General features: G+C 40.4%; 1 protein-coding gene across 1 annotated transcript in view; it reads left to right on the forward strand.

Moving 5' to 3' along the window:
• LOC124795514 (ctenidin-3-like) overlaps window positions 1-14,903 on the forward strand; it is a 29,710-nt gene extending 14,807 nt beyond the window's left edge. Inside the window, exon 2 of the mRNA XM_047259577.1 lies at window positions 14,447-14,903. Coding sequence (XP_047115533.1) covers window positions 14,447-14,656 — 210 coding nt within the window. The 3' untranslated portion in view covers window positions 14,657-14,903. The remainder of the gene's footprint in view (window positions 1-14,446) is intronic.
• Window positions 14,904-16,015: the final 1,112 nt, after the last annotated feature.

Raw genomic sequence — 16,015 nt, forward strand, 5'->3', positions numbered from 1 at the left:
ACGAATTCCCCTGCCAGCCAAATGGAGACCACAATGAGACCACTTGCAAGCTCTGCCAGGAGCTGACAATATCGTGTGACACGAGTACGCGGCACTTCCGTGTTCTCACGGTAATCACTCAACGTCTGACGCTGTTCATTCCTCTTGTATACCATTCCACCCCTGGTAACAACACTAAAGGCTAATAGCACTAGCGCAAGCAGGCGACCACTCTACCTGCCACAGATAATTGCAGTTTTAACAATTTGCATATGCGGTAACGGTGAGCACGATCTGATCCTCCACCCTACAATTACTGATTCATATCAATTATTTAGATTCGGTATGTCCTGATTTTCGCAACATATTCTTCGTCTTTCTTAATGGAACACTGAGCAAACAGTGTGGCAAGTTCAGAAATGTTGAATGATCAAAAGAATTGGTACTTTGCTGGTAAAATTCTTCTGCGTTGCTTCTAGTGGTTCACGTCCAGGGGGTCTTCTTTCTCGCTTTCCTGTAGACCACTGACAAAATATTTGGATTAGCAGAAGTTCACGGGTTTGTTCTATTGTATCAGTTCTAATCAAAACAATGAACACGTTTCAGTTTTCTCTTTCCTGATGTATTCTTGAAATCATTTCACAAATTTTAAATAACACTTTTTCTTTGTATTTCACTGTTATAAAAAGATACTTTGCAGAATTGTTATTTATACATAATGAGCAACACTCGCCCAACTTTGATCACATGCGGCCATACACAACTTCTCTTGGTTAACTAATCCACAGCAACAAATTATTTCATCCATTTATAATACATAGATTGTTGAATACAAAGCTGACACCATATTGCTCAAAGATTATTAAATTTCTCCATGCTTACACACCTCTCTGGCATTTATAGTTATCAAAATAATCAATTCTATTTTATAAGAAATATTTGCAAACTTTGTGACGGTTAAAAATGGGTATCGAAAAATGCGTGATAAAACATCTTGTATCGGAATTTACACTTGGTATGTAGAACATGATGTAGTCAGACTAGTTCATTTCAACGTACAGAAAGCTGCATTGATATCCGACCATGTCCAGGACTACCCCCTCTAACTGCGTAGGTTTATGTGTGTGGTCACGTTTAAAAAGTGAATGAAATTAGACAACTGCAACCTTGAGTGACATGTAGCCAAGTTCCCCAAGTTGTCACAATACTACACTCTAAACTGATCACGACCGGTACTTGGGGTCTAATCTTAGGAAGAGTAGAACAACGGATACTGGTAGTACACTAATACTGGACACTGATAATATGTTTATTATAAGAACAACTCTCAACGAAACGTATGCAAAGTGAACAAATATAGATACAGAACGTTAACTCCAACTCATTAATCAACATTTCAGATTACCAAAACGTGTATCACGTGACTCGAAATCACGCCACAGTTTATACGGCGGAAACAATAAGTGGTTGATACTGATTATCATCGAAGTTAAGGAAGCCTCCTCCCTGATTGGCACAGACATCAAACAAATGGAGTTTAACACATTTACTGTTAAAAGTTTCCCTATCTGCTGAGCCCTGGCTCGCTTGTTACCGAATTCAGTGCTGTGAAGGGCAGTTCTGCAGCGATGATCTGCTCACAGCTGTGTGCGGTTGTGGAGACGAAGTGCGTTGCGTACCTGGAGACTTCGACAACACAGATGACTTGAAACTGGACCCACAGATTTCTACGATCGTAACTGCTTCCGTACAATGGCGGACACGAATCAAGTATTCTGCTCGCTCATAAGACAGGAGCAGAGACTTAACTGAAGTGTGCAGTCGTGAAACAAGCATTTCGTAATGCCTCAGTCTCCACAAAGAGCCACAGCTTCGTATCTCTGCTCACAGAGAGAGGAATGATGCCGTTCCTATAAACACTTTAGAATCTAATGGTGAGACTGTTCACTGGCGTCATGACAGCAATGTCTCAAAGCGCTATCCAGCGAAGTGTCCACAAGATCGCTATCGAGTCAAGTGTGTCATATCGACGCCTGCCAGAGAGTCTCTTCGTCGCAAACAGCCCAGTTTAGAGCAAACCTCGCACTGTTAGTGTCAACACTCCTTGTGGCCAGTCACCGCCCCTGTTATAAACAAGACGTCCCACTCGATGGGTCATGCAACTTATCAGCCAACCTCCTTCAGCTGATAATCAATTCGGTAGAAACTTCTAGAACAAAATGTAATCCCTCGTCCATCTACAGTTCAGCCAACTAGATAAGTTTCTGTCTTTTGGTGGGAATTAGAATTGGCGTCTGGCGTGAGAATATTGCAAACGTTAGTCCGCATCTGTGGCAGGCATTACATGTGCATTCCTCGTGCTAAAAAAGACTGGTCGCGGTGTCTGTCAGATGCTATTGAAACGTCCCCTTTGAACAATTATACATGACTGTGCTTAAACTGACACACAATATTTTGTTAGCGCAACGCAATCTGACTTTCAAAATTCCCTACAAAAGAATGGCCCTGACTAACATTAAACTATACCTTTCACAAATCACTTACCTCACAAAAATCTTCGCTGCTCAAGCTACTGCAATACAGCGAGCGCCACTACTGCCAGCTAAATAAAAGATTCAAACTATAGAAGGCACTAACTACTGATAGGGATAGTTAGCAAATGAAAGATATTAATAGAGAACAAACAATGTATTTACCTTGATATCATCATATATAAATATAGCAGTTCATGACAAATTTCAAAACTCCGCCATCTCTCTCCCCACATCCACCACTGCTGGCGGCTCACCTCCAACTGCGCAACGCTACGCGCTGTTCACATCCAGCTGCTGCTGCCCAACACAACAATGGCAGACAACAATGCAAAGCAGCCACAGACTGCACACAGCACAGCCAGTGATTTTCATATTGAGCGCTACGTAACATTGCCAATAAGAAAACATAAACAGCCTACTTACATAGAGAAAACATAAACAGCCTACTTACATAGCCCCCATGCTCCCCACAAAAAATTTTACAAATTGGGTTGGGCAGTGGCCAATACAGATTTGAAAAAATTTTTCATAATTGCAATAACAAAGATATCAAATGCACACACTTATTGATACAATGTTGGTCAAAAGCTAAAAATTTCTCACAGTCTATAAAGACAGTCCAGATTGTTCATCACAGTAAAAATGCAGAGTTTTTCTCAAAGTCTGAGCAGTAAAAGAAAATGCACACAGAAGTAGTGGATTTCCATGCAGTCTTGAAGAAGTAGTGTTGTCCTTCCAATGGAAAGACAGTGCTGACTCTTGACATGCTGACAGGTAATGGGCCACAATGGAGCAAACCCACAGCAGAGTCATTCGAAGTTTTGAAGAATATTGGTAGGTAGGTCATCACAGAGCAGACCCACTGGAGTCCTGGTAGAGATTGTGGTATTGGTGGGCCACCAGAGGTGCAGACCCACTGTAGTCCTTGTAGCAATTGGTGGGCCATCAAAGATGCAGACCCACTGTAGTCCTGGTAGAGACGGCCAGCAGCCATCTGTTGCAAATGTGCAGGTGCACAATCACCATCGAAGAGTCTTGCGGACAATATATCAAGTCCATAAACCACCACTTGTGCACTCACAAAGTTTCTGGAATTGTCCTTAGATCCAGCAATGCTGTTATCCAGTCCCTTGCTGAATCATTAACACACGTGAAAACACTATCAGTCCCTACTTCTCACATATTGTCCATGTACTATGACCAACAGAAACGTGTGCAGTGAAATGTTACTTAATTTGAAGAACTGGTAACAATTACAATTTGATAACATAAAAACACAATAACAAAGGTACAAAATACATCATTAAAGAACATAATAATACAGATAACAATTGTAGTACAGGCTTTACAAAAGAATAGAAATAAACATATACATCAGTGTTCCAGGAATTATGACATGAGTACATACATAAAAGATCAGAATAACTTTCGAAACACCAACTTCACACATGAGCATTAACACAAAACAGAATAAATAATGTCTAAACATCTTTACAAAGTAAATAACACATTATTAATGCCAATTGTATTTGGGGATAACAGTATTCCTCATCATAGTGAATGTAACTTAGTATTAGAAGAGAAAAAAGTTCTATGAAACAGTACACAGAGACAGGAAGAAAACAAATATACAAGGGTACACAAACATATAGTGGGCTAACACAAAAGGGAAAGGACAGGGTTTGTTTTACTGCAGTATTTTGCATGGAGATCTCCCTTTGTTCATCATTATTCCCAAAAAGTCCTATCTAAGCCTGCTTTCTGTATTCTGTTCATATTTCTTTCAAAATAATTATTTCTGATTGTACAATACTCATTTGGGCCCAAATATAACTTCGCAATGCATTCTTTACCTATTCTCCATAGTCAGTTTCTTATATAGTCTACCCCCTCTTAAGCTAACTTAAATCTACTGAGCTCAGATGCTAAACTAAGGGACGAGGCAATGCAGCAGCACATAAAACAATTAATATAAACAACAATAAAAAAAATGGAAAATCGCAAAGCAAGCTACAGTAAATCTAAATTACCAAGCAATTCAACATTACAACTAATATGAGGCAATGCGCAGCAAACAAAAAAATAAATCTGGCTTAGCAGAGTAACACAAATTAAAGTTCAGTAGCACTATGCCTGGCAAACAGCAGCTTATATCTAAACATGACATAGCTCAAGCAGAAAAAATAGTACACTAAAGATAACAATGCAGATAAGGGAAATGTATAATCACATCTTAATGTCTAAGTAATTAAAGTGGTGCACCACAACAACTTATTGTAAAAAAAATATTACCATGTACTTGAAAAGAAAATTATGTGTCCAGTTACTGTTACTAGTCCCTTCTTATTGTTCTTTCCTTTCCAAGTGCTCCTTCTTTAAAGAATGTGGATCACAAAATTATTATTTAATAGATCTGTTGACAGAAAGTGTTCACATTAGCAAATGCATTTAATTTTATTTTATGAAACCAATGCTGCAACACAGCTGGAAAACAGATGTCAAATGAAATAAGCAATTACGCAAACCAAAGCATAAAAACATCATTCAATAGCTATGTGGCATTTCGTAAGTCAGTAGCTCTCAACTCTCGTAGAAAGACACTTGTCATTATAATGGCCTCCCCTTTTTTTTTCTACCTGTGCCGCTGAAAGGCTAATGGCTTTTTTTTTCGGGCGGCTGTCGCCCAGTTGGGTGCCCGCGACGCATTACGTGCAGGTGGTCACTTAACTTTCTTACGGAAATATTTACGACAGCAGTTTCCACTACAGTGACAGTCATATATACAAAATTTCACAGGCCGAGAATTTACGTTGCAAATGTGTAGAAATAAAATCCTATGAATATAACAGTGTCCAAAAAAATTTTCAGTGGCATTGTGATACATTCACACATGATTCACACATGTACACACATTTCATAATTCTAAAGTATGATTCTTGGTTTCCAACATCCTTTTCCATAAGTCAGAGTCCCTAATCACTATTCATTACTCCTTACCTTATTACACATATACGTATACATCGACACTCGTCAATATTTCGTCATTATAAATATGAAGCATAATCAAATAACTCATATAGCCTCAGCCTATTAATCATAAACATACCTCAGCAGCATAATACACATCGTCGTTGTAAAAATAACATCATAACACCTCAGTCAAATCTCAAAATCGTCGTAGCTTCCTCCAATAATTAAAAAAATTCTCTGCTCATGTCAAAAGTGTCATCTGCCTCAAACGTACTTTAAAATCATGCTCCCTTACCAAATACATCATTCAAAGTTCTCATAGTATCACAATGATTCCGAAAAAATATGAACAGTTTACAAAGTACAGACAAAATACAATTTCGTAAGTGTGAAGTAATCCAACTCTGTAATTGCGTAAACATATGTCACTGATGTAGTAAAAAAGTTTCTTTCTCTGTTAAATGACCAGATAGCTGTGTAATTTGTGTTAGAGAAATATGGTACCGATGTGTAAAGTTGTATAAGCAAATACCATATTAGCTAGGGTTCCTTGTGGTTGCCACTCACATGGTACACAAAGTAAGCGTGTACCCCCTGAGGATTAATGTAATTATACCCTCAGGTGTTACAGATTACACCAATGGAATGAAATGTATCACTGAAAACCTTCTTTGTAATTCAAAAATCTTTAAAAATAAATGTTTTAAGTACAACATTAATCACTGAAATGCGTGTCCTGTAGCGCTAAATGTGCATCTTGTTGTAAGATAATCTCTGTGGAAGTGTCGTAGTTATCGTCCTCCAAAAGCTAAGTTCTGCAGAAGCCAATGTACTTACCTCATGATAAACAAAAGTGAAATGCTTTGCGTATAGATATCTTAGTTATTACGCTTATTGTTGTGATGAAGAAATTACTGTGCTGTAACGTATTGTTGTGCTACGGAAAAGGCTGTCTCATTGTAGCTATACCACAAAAGTTACTATTAAAACATGTTTTACTTTCCAGAATAATACAGAAAAACTGTGCAGATATAAAACAGATACTCCGCAAAAGCAACAATGTAAATTGTCACACATTAGTAACGTCGTGATATAAATCGTGTAGCTGTCCCATAAACTAACCACTGTGTCATCTGGTATCTCACAGAAAGTACTTTAAATACAGAATGTATTTTCAGGTAACCAAAATGTTGCATTAAAATCTCATTAGCAGTACTGGTAAATGTTCTAAGTATGTAAGCCTGATAGTCGTTACGTAATCGTACAACTAACAAGCAAGAATGCACAAATAACAACATTGCGTCATCTGTTCACTATAACAATGGATTCGTAATTTCAGTTTAAATAAGTTATCTTGGTTCTTGACTGGATATTTAACTTCAAACATTGTTGCATGGTAACAGATTCTAAAGCATACTAGTAACGTGAAGTGAAACGTTTTATGGCAAAGACAAAGTTAAAAAGCAGATTATCTTTCAATAAACGGTTTTACATGTGAAATGTGGTGTAAACCTTTACTCTTCCTAGTGCACAGGGTTTCAACTTCAAAGCAGTTATCATGTTGTATACATCGGTAAAGAATGCTAAAATTTTTCTCAAGGCTAGAGTCTTATGTTATTTTTCTCGGAGCCAGCGGGCGCACGCGGCTACCTGCGGTGCGAGTCATTGTCTGTTCCTTTGTTGGCGCGCATCGTTATTGGGATTAGGAGACCTAACTTCTACAAATTCACTCTGACGAGAAGGCCCTGCCCTGTTTCAATCACGCCAGTTCTGATGCAATTCAGGTCTGTCGTTACGAGTATATCGTCTGTCGTCATGTCGGTAGTTCCTGTAATTTCTTTCTTGTCGGTTCAGTGGAGGAGAACTTCTCCCTGAATCGTAACTGCGCGCTGGACCGTTGCGTCTAAAGTTATTCTGTCTCCCTTGATAAAAATGGTTCTGGTTACCATATTGTCTGTTTCTATGATTGTCTCTGTCATATTCATTACTATGGAAATGCGATCTTTCTCTGTAACTATTATTACTCTGCCAACGGTTGTCATACGGGTGGTGTCTGTTTTGGTCGCGATATGTGTTGTGAGAATAGGCTTGTCGTGTCCAGTTATTGCTTCTGTCGTCACGGAATTGTGACGGATGTGACCTGTAATTGTTGTGTCCTTGTTTTCGCGTTCCGCGATTATCAGTGTCAATTTCTAGTTCTTGTAACAGTCCCTGAAAAGCTTCAATGTCGTCTTTGCAACGTCCTGCTAAAATAATATGCCGTAAATGTTCAGGTAATTTGATTAAGCAAATGCGGATGAGTTCTGAGGGGCTGTATGGGTTTGACAGGTACTGATTCTTGTGCAACATGTCTTCAAAATATTTCACAAGACTGGAAAATTCAGATTGTTCGAAATGTTTCATCATTATGATGCCATGTTTTACTCGGTCTTGTGTGGCTTGAGACCAATATGCTGAGAGGAAGGCATGGTAAAACTCTCCTTCACTGTGGCAATCGTGAATTACCGATCGCATTCTTACAGCTGATTCATTCTCCAAGTAGCCACACATAAATTCTAATCTGTGTTCTAACGACCAGTTGGGAGGAAAATAATGCGAGAATTGATGGAGCCATGCTTGTGGATGAATGTCGTTGCCAGAATTCTTAAATGTTTTGAATTTACGTGTAGTAATGAAAAGCTTATAGTCAAAATCGTCATGTCGGCGAGTCGCATGTCGGCCATTGTTACTTCGTTTCGGCGGTTCCATCTCAAAATCCAATGCGCCTTTCCAATTTCTTTCATAATTTCCGAAGTGCCCTGAGTTATTATTTTGTGGCTGTTCCATACTTCTATGTCCCTCTTCCCGTATTGGGGCGCGAGTGTCCTCTGAAATATGTAATTCTTGTACGACTTGTGCCAACTGATCTTGCACTTCCCGGATTTCTCTTTTGTACTGTGTATTGATTTGATTTTGATTTTGTTTAAATTTTCTAATTTGTTCATACTCTTCTGTGTCAGTGAAGGCTACGGGTCTTGTGTCATTCAGATCATCATCTACCTTTGTAGATAAGTTAGTGACCTGATCCGAAAGTTCGGCTACTTTCTCCTCCATGTGTCTTTCTGAACCAATTTTCAGGGTATCTACTGTGTCCTTTAAGTTTTCCTGAGTTCTTGCAAGTTGCGTAACCGAATCGGTAGCTGCAACTGAGTCAATTTTAGCTTGCAAGGTCTCATGATTTTCACGAACAATAGTTTGCAGTTCTTTTATGGTTGCTTCGTGATTCTGTAATACATTTTCATGACGCGAAAAAATAGGTTGGAAATGCTCACAAATTTGTGTTTTTACGTCATTACAGACCTTTTGACATTTCGATTCGATGTTATGTAACTCAGTGGTTAAATCTTCACGTGTTTGTTCAAGTGTAGTGTCTAACTTTTGAAGATTTTGTTCCATTGTGTCTAACTTTTTGAGATTTTGTTCCACTGTGTCTAACTTTTGCTGTGTTTGTCTCTGGTGTTGTTCCATTGTGTCTAACTTTTCAAGCTTTTGTCCCATTTGTTGCATTAATTGTAATAACAATGCACTGGTGTCTGAAACATGTTCCTCAGTGCTTTTCGGCAGTGAAGTTGCACCGGCAACATTCACATTTTGACAAGCAGAAAATGTTTCTTGACTCATTTGAGAAAACGGTGAGAACCCAAAACCTGAGTCTACAGTATTTGCAATATTGTGTTCTGTCATTCCCGATTCCTGAGGCGAGCTGTTGCCGACCGATCGATCGATAATGCGACCCTCTTCACTAATTGTTTCACTGTCTACACAATTGTTTGCAGCCCGCTCCATTTCCCTATGCACAATTACCAAATTACTACTTTAAACATTAGTTAATTCATTACTCTGCGGCGCTAACACACTGCTTTCGTCTTCACTGTCATTTCTCAGTTTACTTTGGAGCCTAGTATTACGTTTTTCACACGCCATTATTGTCACAATATTTCACACGACAACACAGAAAAGCACAATTTGAAGAGCAAAAATAAGAGAACACATTAACATAACACTGAAAATAATATCTAGTTAATTGCAGCTGCGAAATACTTGGTGCAAATCTACATGCATGCCACAACTGTTTTACTGTACAACAATGAAAGACTGCAACTACAAAGGAGATTTTCTCTACAATTACGAGCTAGCAATAAACAAAATCTACACTAATTACACAAACTACAACAAAAAATCAGAAGATTCCAGTGAGGTATCCTCGGCTAAGGGTCGACATATGAAACGTCCCCTTTTGATAATTATACACGACTGTGCTTAAACTGACATAAAATATTTTTAGCGCAACGCAGTCTGACTTTCAAAATTCCCTACAAAAGAATGGCCCTGACTAACATTAAACTATGCCTTTCACAAATCACTTACCTCACAAAAATCTTCGCTGCTCAAGCTACTGCAATACAGCGAGCGCCACTACTGCCAGCTAAATAAAAGATTCAAACTATGGAAGGCACTAACTACTGATAGGAATAGTTAGCAAATGAAAGATATTAATAGAGAACAAACAATGTATTTACCTTGATATCATCATATATAAATATAGCAGTTCATGACAAATTTCAAAACTCCGCCATCTCTCTCCCCACATCCACCACTGCTGGCGGCTCACCTCCAACTGCGCAACGCTACGCGCTGTTCACATCCAGCTGCCGCTGTCCAACACAACAATGGCAGACAACAATGCAAAGCAGCCACAGACTGCACACAGCACAGCCAGTGATTTTCATATTGAGCGCTACGTAACATTGCCAATAAGAAAACATAAACAGCCTACTTACATAGAGAAAACATAAGCAGCCTACTTACACTATCTCTAGGATCTTATGCTTTCAGCATCGTCTCGCTCCCAACTCCTTAGCGGCCACAGGTCCGTCTTGAGAAGCCACTTTCCACTGTTCTCACGACAGGGTGGCTACCTTAGGCAGTGGACGCCTGACATTCCATTTTCAGAGCCATAAAATTGCCCTCCCTGCAATCCTTGCGCCATGTCGATCAAGGGGACTGCGAAGAGCCACGTTCGCTCTGCTGTCAGAAACAGCGAGAAATTACACTCAAAGCAAGCATCTCTATAGAAACGTTAGCATGAGGCTACCCAGTGTCAACCAATAACTGTTAAATAATTCGATAACCCCACATAAAAATGCGATTCTACAATAAGGAAATGAAACATGAATTGACAAAATTATTCATGGCAAAATATAACCACCTTAAACATGTCTCCTGTGTGCCTCACATTTTGTGTCAGTCAGTGTATTTGCAAAAGAACGGTTGATTTAAATAAATACGCCATCGCATTTAATGGGCTGTCTGTAAACCTGTGGTTGCTCTAGTGAGGTGGGGAGCTATTCTGGCAACGAATGAAACTGACGGCCACGGTGGCCGTGCGGTTCTAGGCGCTGCAGTCCGGAACCGCGGGACTGCTACGGTCGCAGGTTCGAATCCTCCCTCGGGCATGGATGTGTGTGATGTCCTTAGGTCAGTTAGGCTTATGTAGTTCTAAGTTCTACGGGACTGATGACCTAAGATGTTAAGTCCCATAGTGCTCAGAGCCATTTGAACCATTTTTGAACGAATGAAACAACAAGTTTCTGTCACCAACCCCTGTTTATTCATCTCCACGACCGAGGTTTAAACCTCCATCGTCAGTTGGATTTACATTTGTTAGCGTGACGTACGTATGTGTTGTATTACGATTTTTGGATGAACTTGTGGTACTGTCTAGCGGAGAAACAAAACACTATTTCAGAATATAGTTTGTTTGGTTTTTTTTATATATATAAAAACTAAACGTGTATCCAACGGTGAAAATAAAATGTATTGATTGGCGACTCCATCGAGTGTCCTGTGCACCACGACCAGATAATGGATATACTTGGAAGGAGAGACAGCATTGGTCGTATTTTTTTGTTTTATTAACCGCAAAATCGATTTTCGGTCACTTAGTGACCATCCTCAGTGCTGTAATATACAATTTAAATTGGTAGGCACTGGTATCAACAAGCTTAGAGCGATCACAAACTGATTGCTCTAAGCTTGTTGACACCAGTGCCTACCAATTTAAATTGTATATTACAGCACTGAGGATGGTCACTAAGTGACCGAAAATCGATTTTGCGGTTAATAAAACAAAAAAATACGACCAATGCTGTCTCTCCTTCCAAATAAAATGTATACTGTCATATTTTGTAAAGATTGCATCTGGAAACTGTTAGACACAAGGATCATATCGCAAAAGAGAAAAATTTTGTCAATACGTACAAAGAATATACATCATATCAACCTCAAGACGTACAAAGAATATAAATCATAACAACATTATTGCAGAATAAGTTTTAAAGGATTTTGGAGATCTTTGTTTTGAGGTATTGAACACATACGTTGGATAAATATATCAAGTGGGATATAAATCCGATTCTGTCAAGTTTATATAGCTTAAATTTGGTCACAAAGCCAGTTTTTGTCGAAAAAACTCAAAACTATATTCTGAAATGGCGTTTTGTTTCTCCACTAGACAGAGCCACAAGTTCCTCCAAAAATCGTAACACTACATACACACATGTTATACTACAAAATGTAAATCCGCCTGATGACGGAGCTTTAAAATATTGAAACGCATCGAGGAGATAAACAAACAGTGGCTGTTAACAGTAAACTTGTTGTTTCATTCGACGTCAGTAACAGTCGCGGTAGGTCTAACCTAAAAGTTCGCATTTAAAGTTATTCTGGCAATTTACGTTTATTATGTTTTATTGGCTGATTATACTTTGGTGTTCACAGGACAAGTTGCTTTAATTAATTATTTCGCATGAGCAGATTTGATTGATGATATTCATCACTCCAGCTCGCACTATACTACTAATTTGTAAGATGAAGAATCAGCTATTTTCTATGCATTTCGTTTTACAAAGTATATCCTCAAAGATGGTAGGTCGACATGTACATTATATTTCAACATCTTCTCCTTCCTTTTCAATTCACTTGGGCCAATAGTCCAAAAGCTTGCGTATTCCTGTCAAGGAGAAGTTTTTCAGTTAGTCGCAAGGACAGTTTTCCACTGATTTTTGCACCTCCATATCTACACTACTGGCCATTAAAATTGCTACACCACGAAGATGACGTGCTACAGACGCGAAATTTAACCGACAGGAAGAAGATGCTCTGATATGCAAATTTTAGCTTTTCAGGGCATTCACACATGTTTGATGCCGCTGGCGACACCTACAACGTGCTGACATGAGGAAAGTTTCCAACCGATTTCTCATACACAAACAGCAGTTGACCGGCGTTGCCTGGTGAAACGTTGTTGTGATGCCTCGTGTAAGGAGGGGAAATGCGTACCATCACGTTTCTGACTTTGATAAAGGTCGGATTGTAGCCTATCGTGATTACGGTTTATCGTATCGTGACATTGCTGGTCGTGTTGGTCGAGATCCAATGACTGTTAGCAGAATATGGAATTGGTGGGTTCAGGAGGATAATACGGTACGCCAGCTGGATCCCAACGGCCTCGTATCACTAGCAGTCGAGATGACACGCATCTTATCCGCATGGCTGTAACGGATCGTCTTGCCACGTCTCGATCCCTGAGTCAACAGATGGCGACGTTTGGAGGACAACAATCATATGCACGAACAGTTCGACGACGTTTGCAGCAGCATGGACTATCAGCTGTGGTTACCCTTGACGCAGCATCACACACAGGAGCGCCTGCTATGGTGTACTCAACGACGAACCTGGGTGCACGAATGGCAAAAAGTCATCTTTTCGGATGAATCCAGGTTCTGTTTACTGCATCATGATGGTCGCATCAGTATTTGGCGACATCGCGGTGAACGCACATTGGAAGCGTGTATTCGTCATCGCCATACTGGCGTACCACCCGGCGTGATGGTATGGGGTGCCATTGGTTACACGTCTCGGTCACCTCTTGTTCGCACTGACGGCACTTTGAACAGTGGACGTTACATTTCAGATGTGTTACGACCGTGGCTCTACCCTTCATTCGATCCCTTTGAAACCCTACATTTCAGCAGGATAATGCACGACCGCATGTTGAGAGTCCTGTACGGGCCTTTCTGGATACAGAAAATGTTCGACTGCTGCCCTGGCCAGCACATTCTCCAGATCTCTTACCAACTGAAAACGTCTGGTCAATGGTGGCCGAGCAACTGGCTCATCACAATACACCAGTCACTACTCTTGATGATCTGTGGTATCGTGTTGAAGCTGCATGGGCAGCTGTACCTGTACACGCCATCCAAGCTCTGTTTGATTCAATGCCCAGGCGTATCAAGGCCGTTATTACGGCCAGAGGTGGTTGTTCTGGGTACTGATTTTTCAGGATCTATGCACCCAAATTGCATGAAAATGTAATGACATGTCAGTTCTAGTATAATATATTTGTCGAATGAATACCTGTTTATCATCTGCATTTCTTCTTGGTGTAGCAATTTTAATGGCCAGTAGTGTATGTAGAATCGACAACCTCTCAAAGCACCGTTGATCAGCCCATACAAACGGCAGTGGAAGGGTACAAAGTCCGGGCAGTAGGGAGGGTGCCGCTTGCTGTTCCTTCCTGCTGCATACTAGTACTGTTGTGAACGTGTTTACGTTGTCACTGACAGAATGCAATTGAGGTGGTCGGATTCAAACGTTGCATACGCAACCATAGTAGTACCAACGCACACACAAAAGGCATTGTTAGAATTTTAAAGGCGTGTTGTGACGAAAGTGTGGATAATTTTGGGCTCTTCCTCGTTGTGTCTTTTATAAGTGAGGAGGCTAGCTCCCGTCTCTCACACTCGTTTTGGAAGTGAAATGCCTTAGTACCTTACTATTTTAAAAAACGGTGGTTTTGAGAATTTCTGTACAAAATGCAGACTGTAATTGTGCCCAGTCCAAGTCAGTGTTTGTGGTTTCAGGTGATCGTGCTGCTACTGGCGATGGTGGTGGCTGTAGCCGTAGCCCAGCGTGGCGGCGGGGGCGGTTTCGGCGGCGGAAGAGGAGGTCGAGGAGGCGGCATGATGGGCGGCATGGGGCGTGGCATGGGCCGCGGGATGGGCGACATGGGCCGCGGCATGGGCCGCGGCATGGGCGGCATGGGCCGCGGCATGGGCGGCATGTTCGGCTGAGGCGGCCGTCTGTCCGGCCTGGTTGCTCTGTAGTCCACCTCGGTGTTCCCTTACAGTATTTCATACAGTCCTTACGTAGACCAAGTCAGTGGGAAATTTCAATGTTCCCACGTGTCTGCTCTCCTGACTACACATCGACAGTACCACCGAACGTAGTTTCCTTTCAGACTTTCAAACCTTATTCAGTAGTTTGTTGTATCGAATTTATGCTCCCACTCTTTGTACAATGTGTACATAACAATAAATTAGTTACATCAGAAGCATGTAGGTGTATTATTTCCCTAAGACAATAAGCTGTACCACATACCTGAACTGCATTATGTTGATCAACATGAGACACCATAAATCGTGAAAAGATGGTACAATGTGAATAGCAACAGAAGTAAAAAAGTGCTGATAGAACTAGATTGGGGTATTAAACACTAAAACTAGTTTGTGAGGTTTACTTATGGGTACAAAAATAACTTGCGATGGCCGAAATAAAGAGAATATGGAATGCAGGCAGTCAATAGCAAGAAAAGCGGTTCTGAAAATGAGACATTTGCTAGCATCGAAATTATATTTGAGTTTGAGGAAATCTTTTATAAAGCTATTTGTGTGGTGTGTAACCTAGTACAGAAGAGACAAGTGAACGATAAACAAATAAGACAAGAAGAATACAAATGGTTCAAATGGCTCTGAGCACTATGGGACTTAACTTCTGAGGTCATCAGTCCTCTAGAAGTTAGAACTACTTAAACCTAACTAAACTAAGGACATCACACACACCAATGCCCGAGGCAGGATTCGAACCTGCGACCGTAACGGTGGCGCGGTTCCAGACTGTAGCGCCTAGAACCGCTCGGCCACTCCGGCTGGCAAGAAGAAAACAGAACCATCGGAAATGTGCTGCTATACAAGAGTGTGGAAACTTAAATATGTAGATTGAATAACTAATGAACAGCTACTGAACCCATTAAAAAAAAAAAAATCTGTGGCACAAGTAAAAGAGATCAGTTAGTGGCACGTATTCTGAGGTGTCTAAAATGGGACGCATCAGAGGTATCCAAAAATTGTCAATTTGGCCATGAATGGAAGTGCATTGATAGGTGGAGGGGAGGGGGTAAAAGTTTCAGGTGGAGATCCAGTCTTGAATACAGTAACCAGGTTTGACGGGTGTGTCTGTTGTAGTAGCCATCAGGAGATGAAGAAGTTGCACAGTAAAGATTGGTGTGGAGAGATGTATCAAACCAGTCTTCACACTGAAATGAACAACAACATATGATGTATTTTTTTATTTTTTTCTAACGTAAGGTTACATTAATGAACTCATACTTCGACACGTAAATTCGTTAGAGATAACCGCACTGTTGGACACTC

Source organism: Schistocerca piceifrons, chromosome 4, assembly GCF_021461385.2.
Source record: "Schistocerca piceifrons isolate TAMUIC-IGC-003096 chromosome 4, iqSchPice1.1, whole genome shotgun sequence".
In the NCBI taxonomy this organism is placed as follows: Eukaryota; Metazoa; Arthropoda; class Insecta; order Orthoptera; family Acrididae; genus Schistocerca; species Schistocerca piceifrons.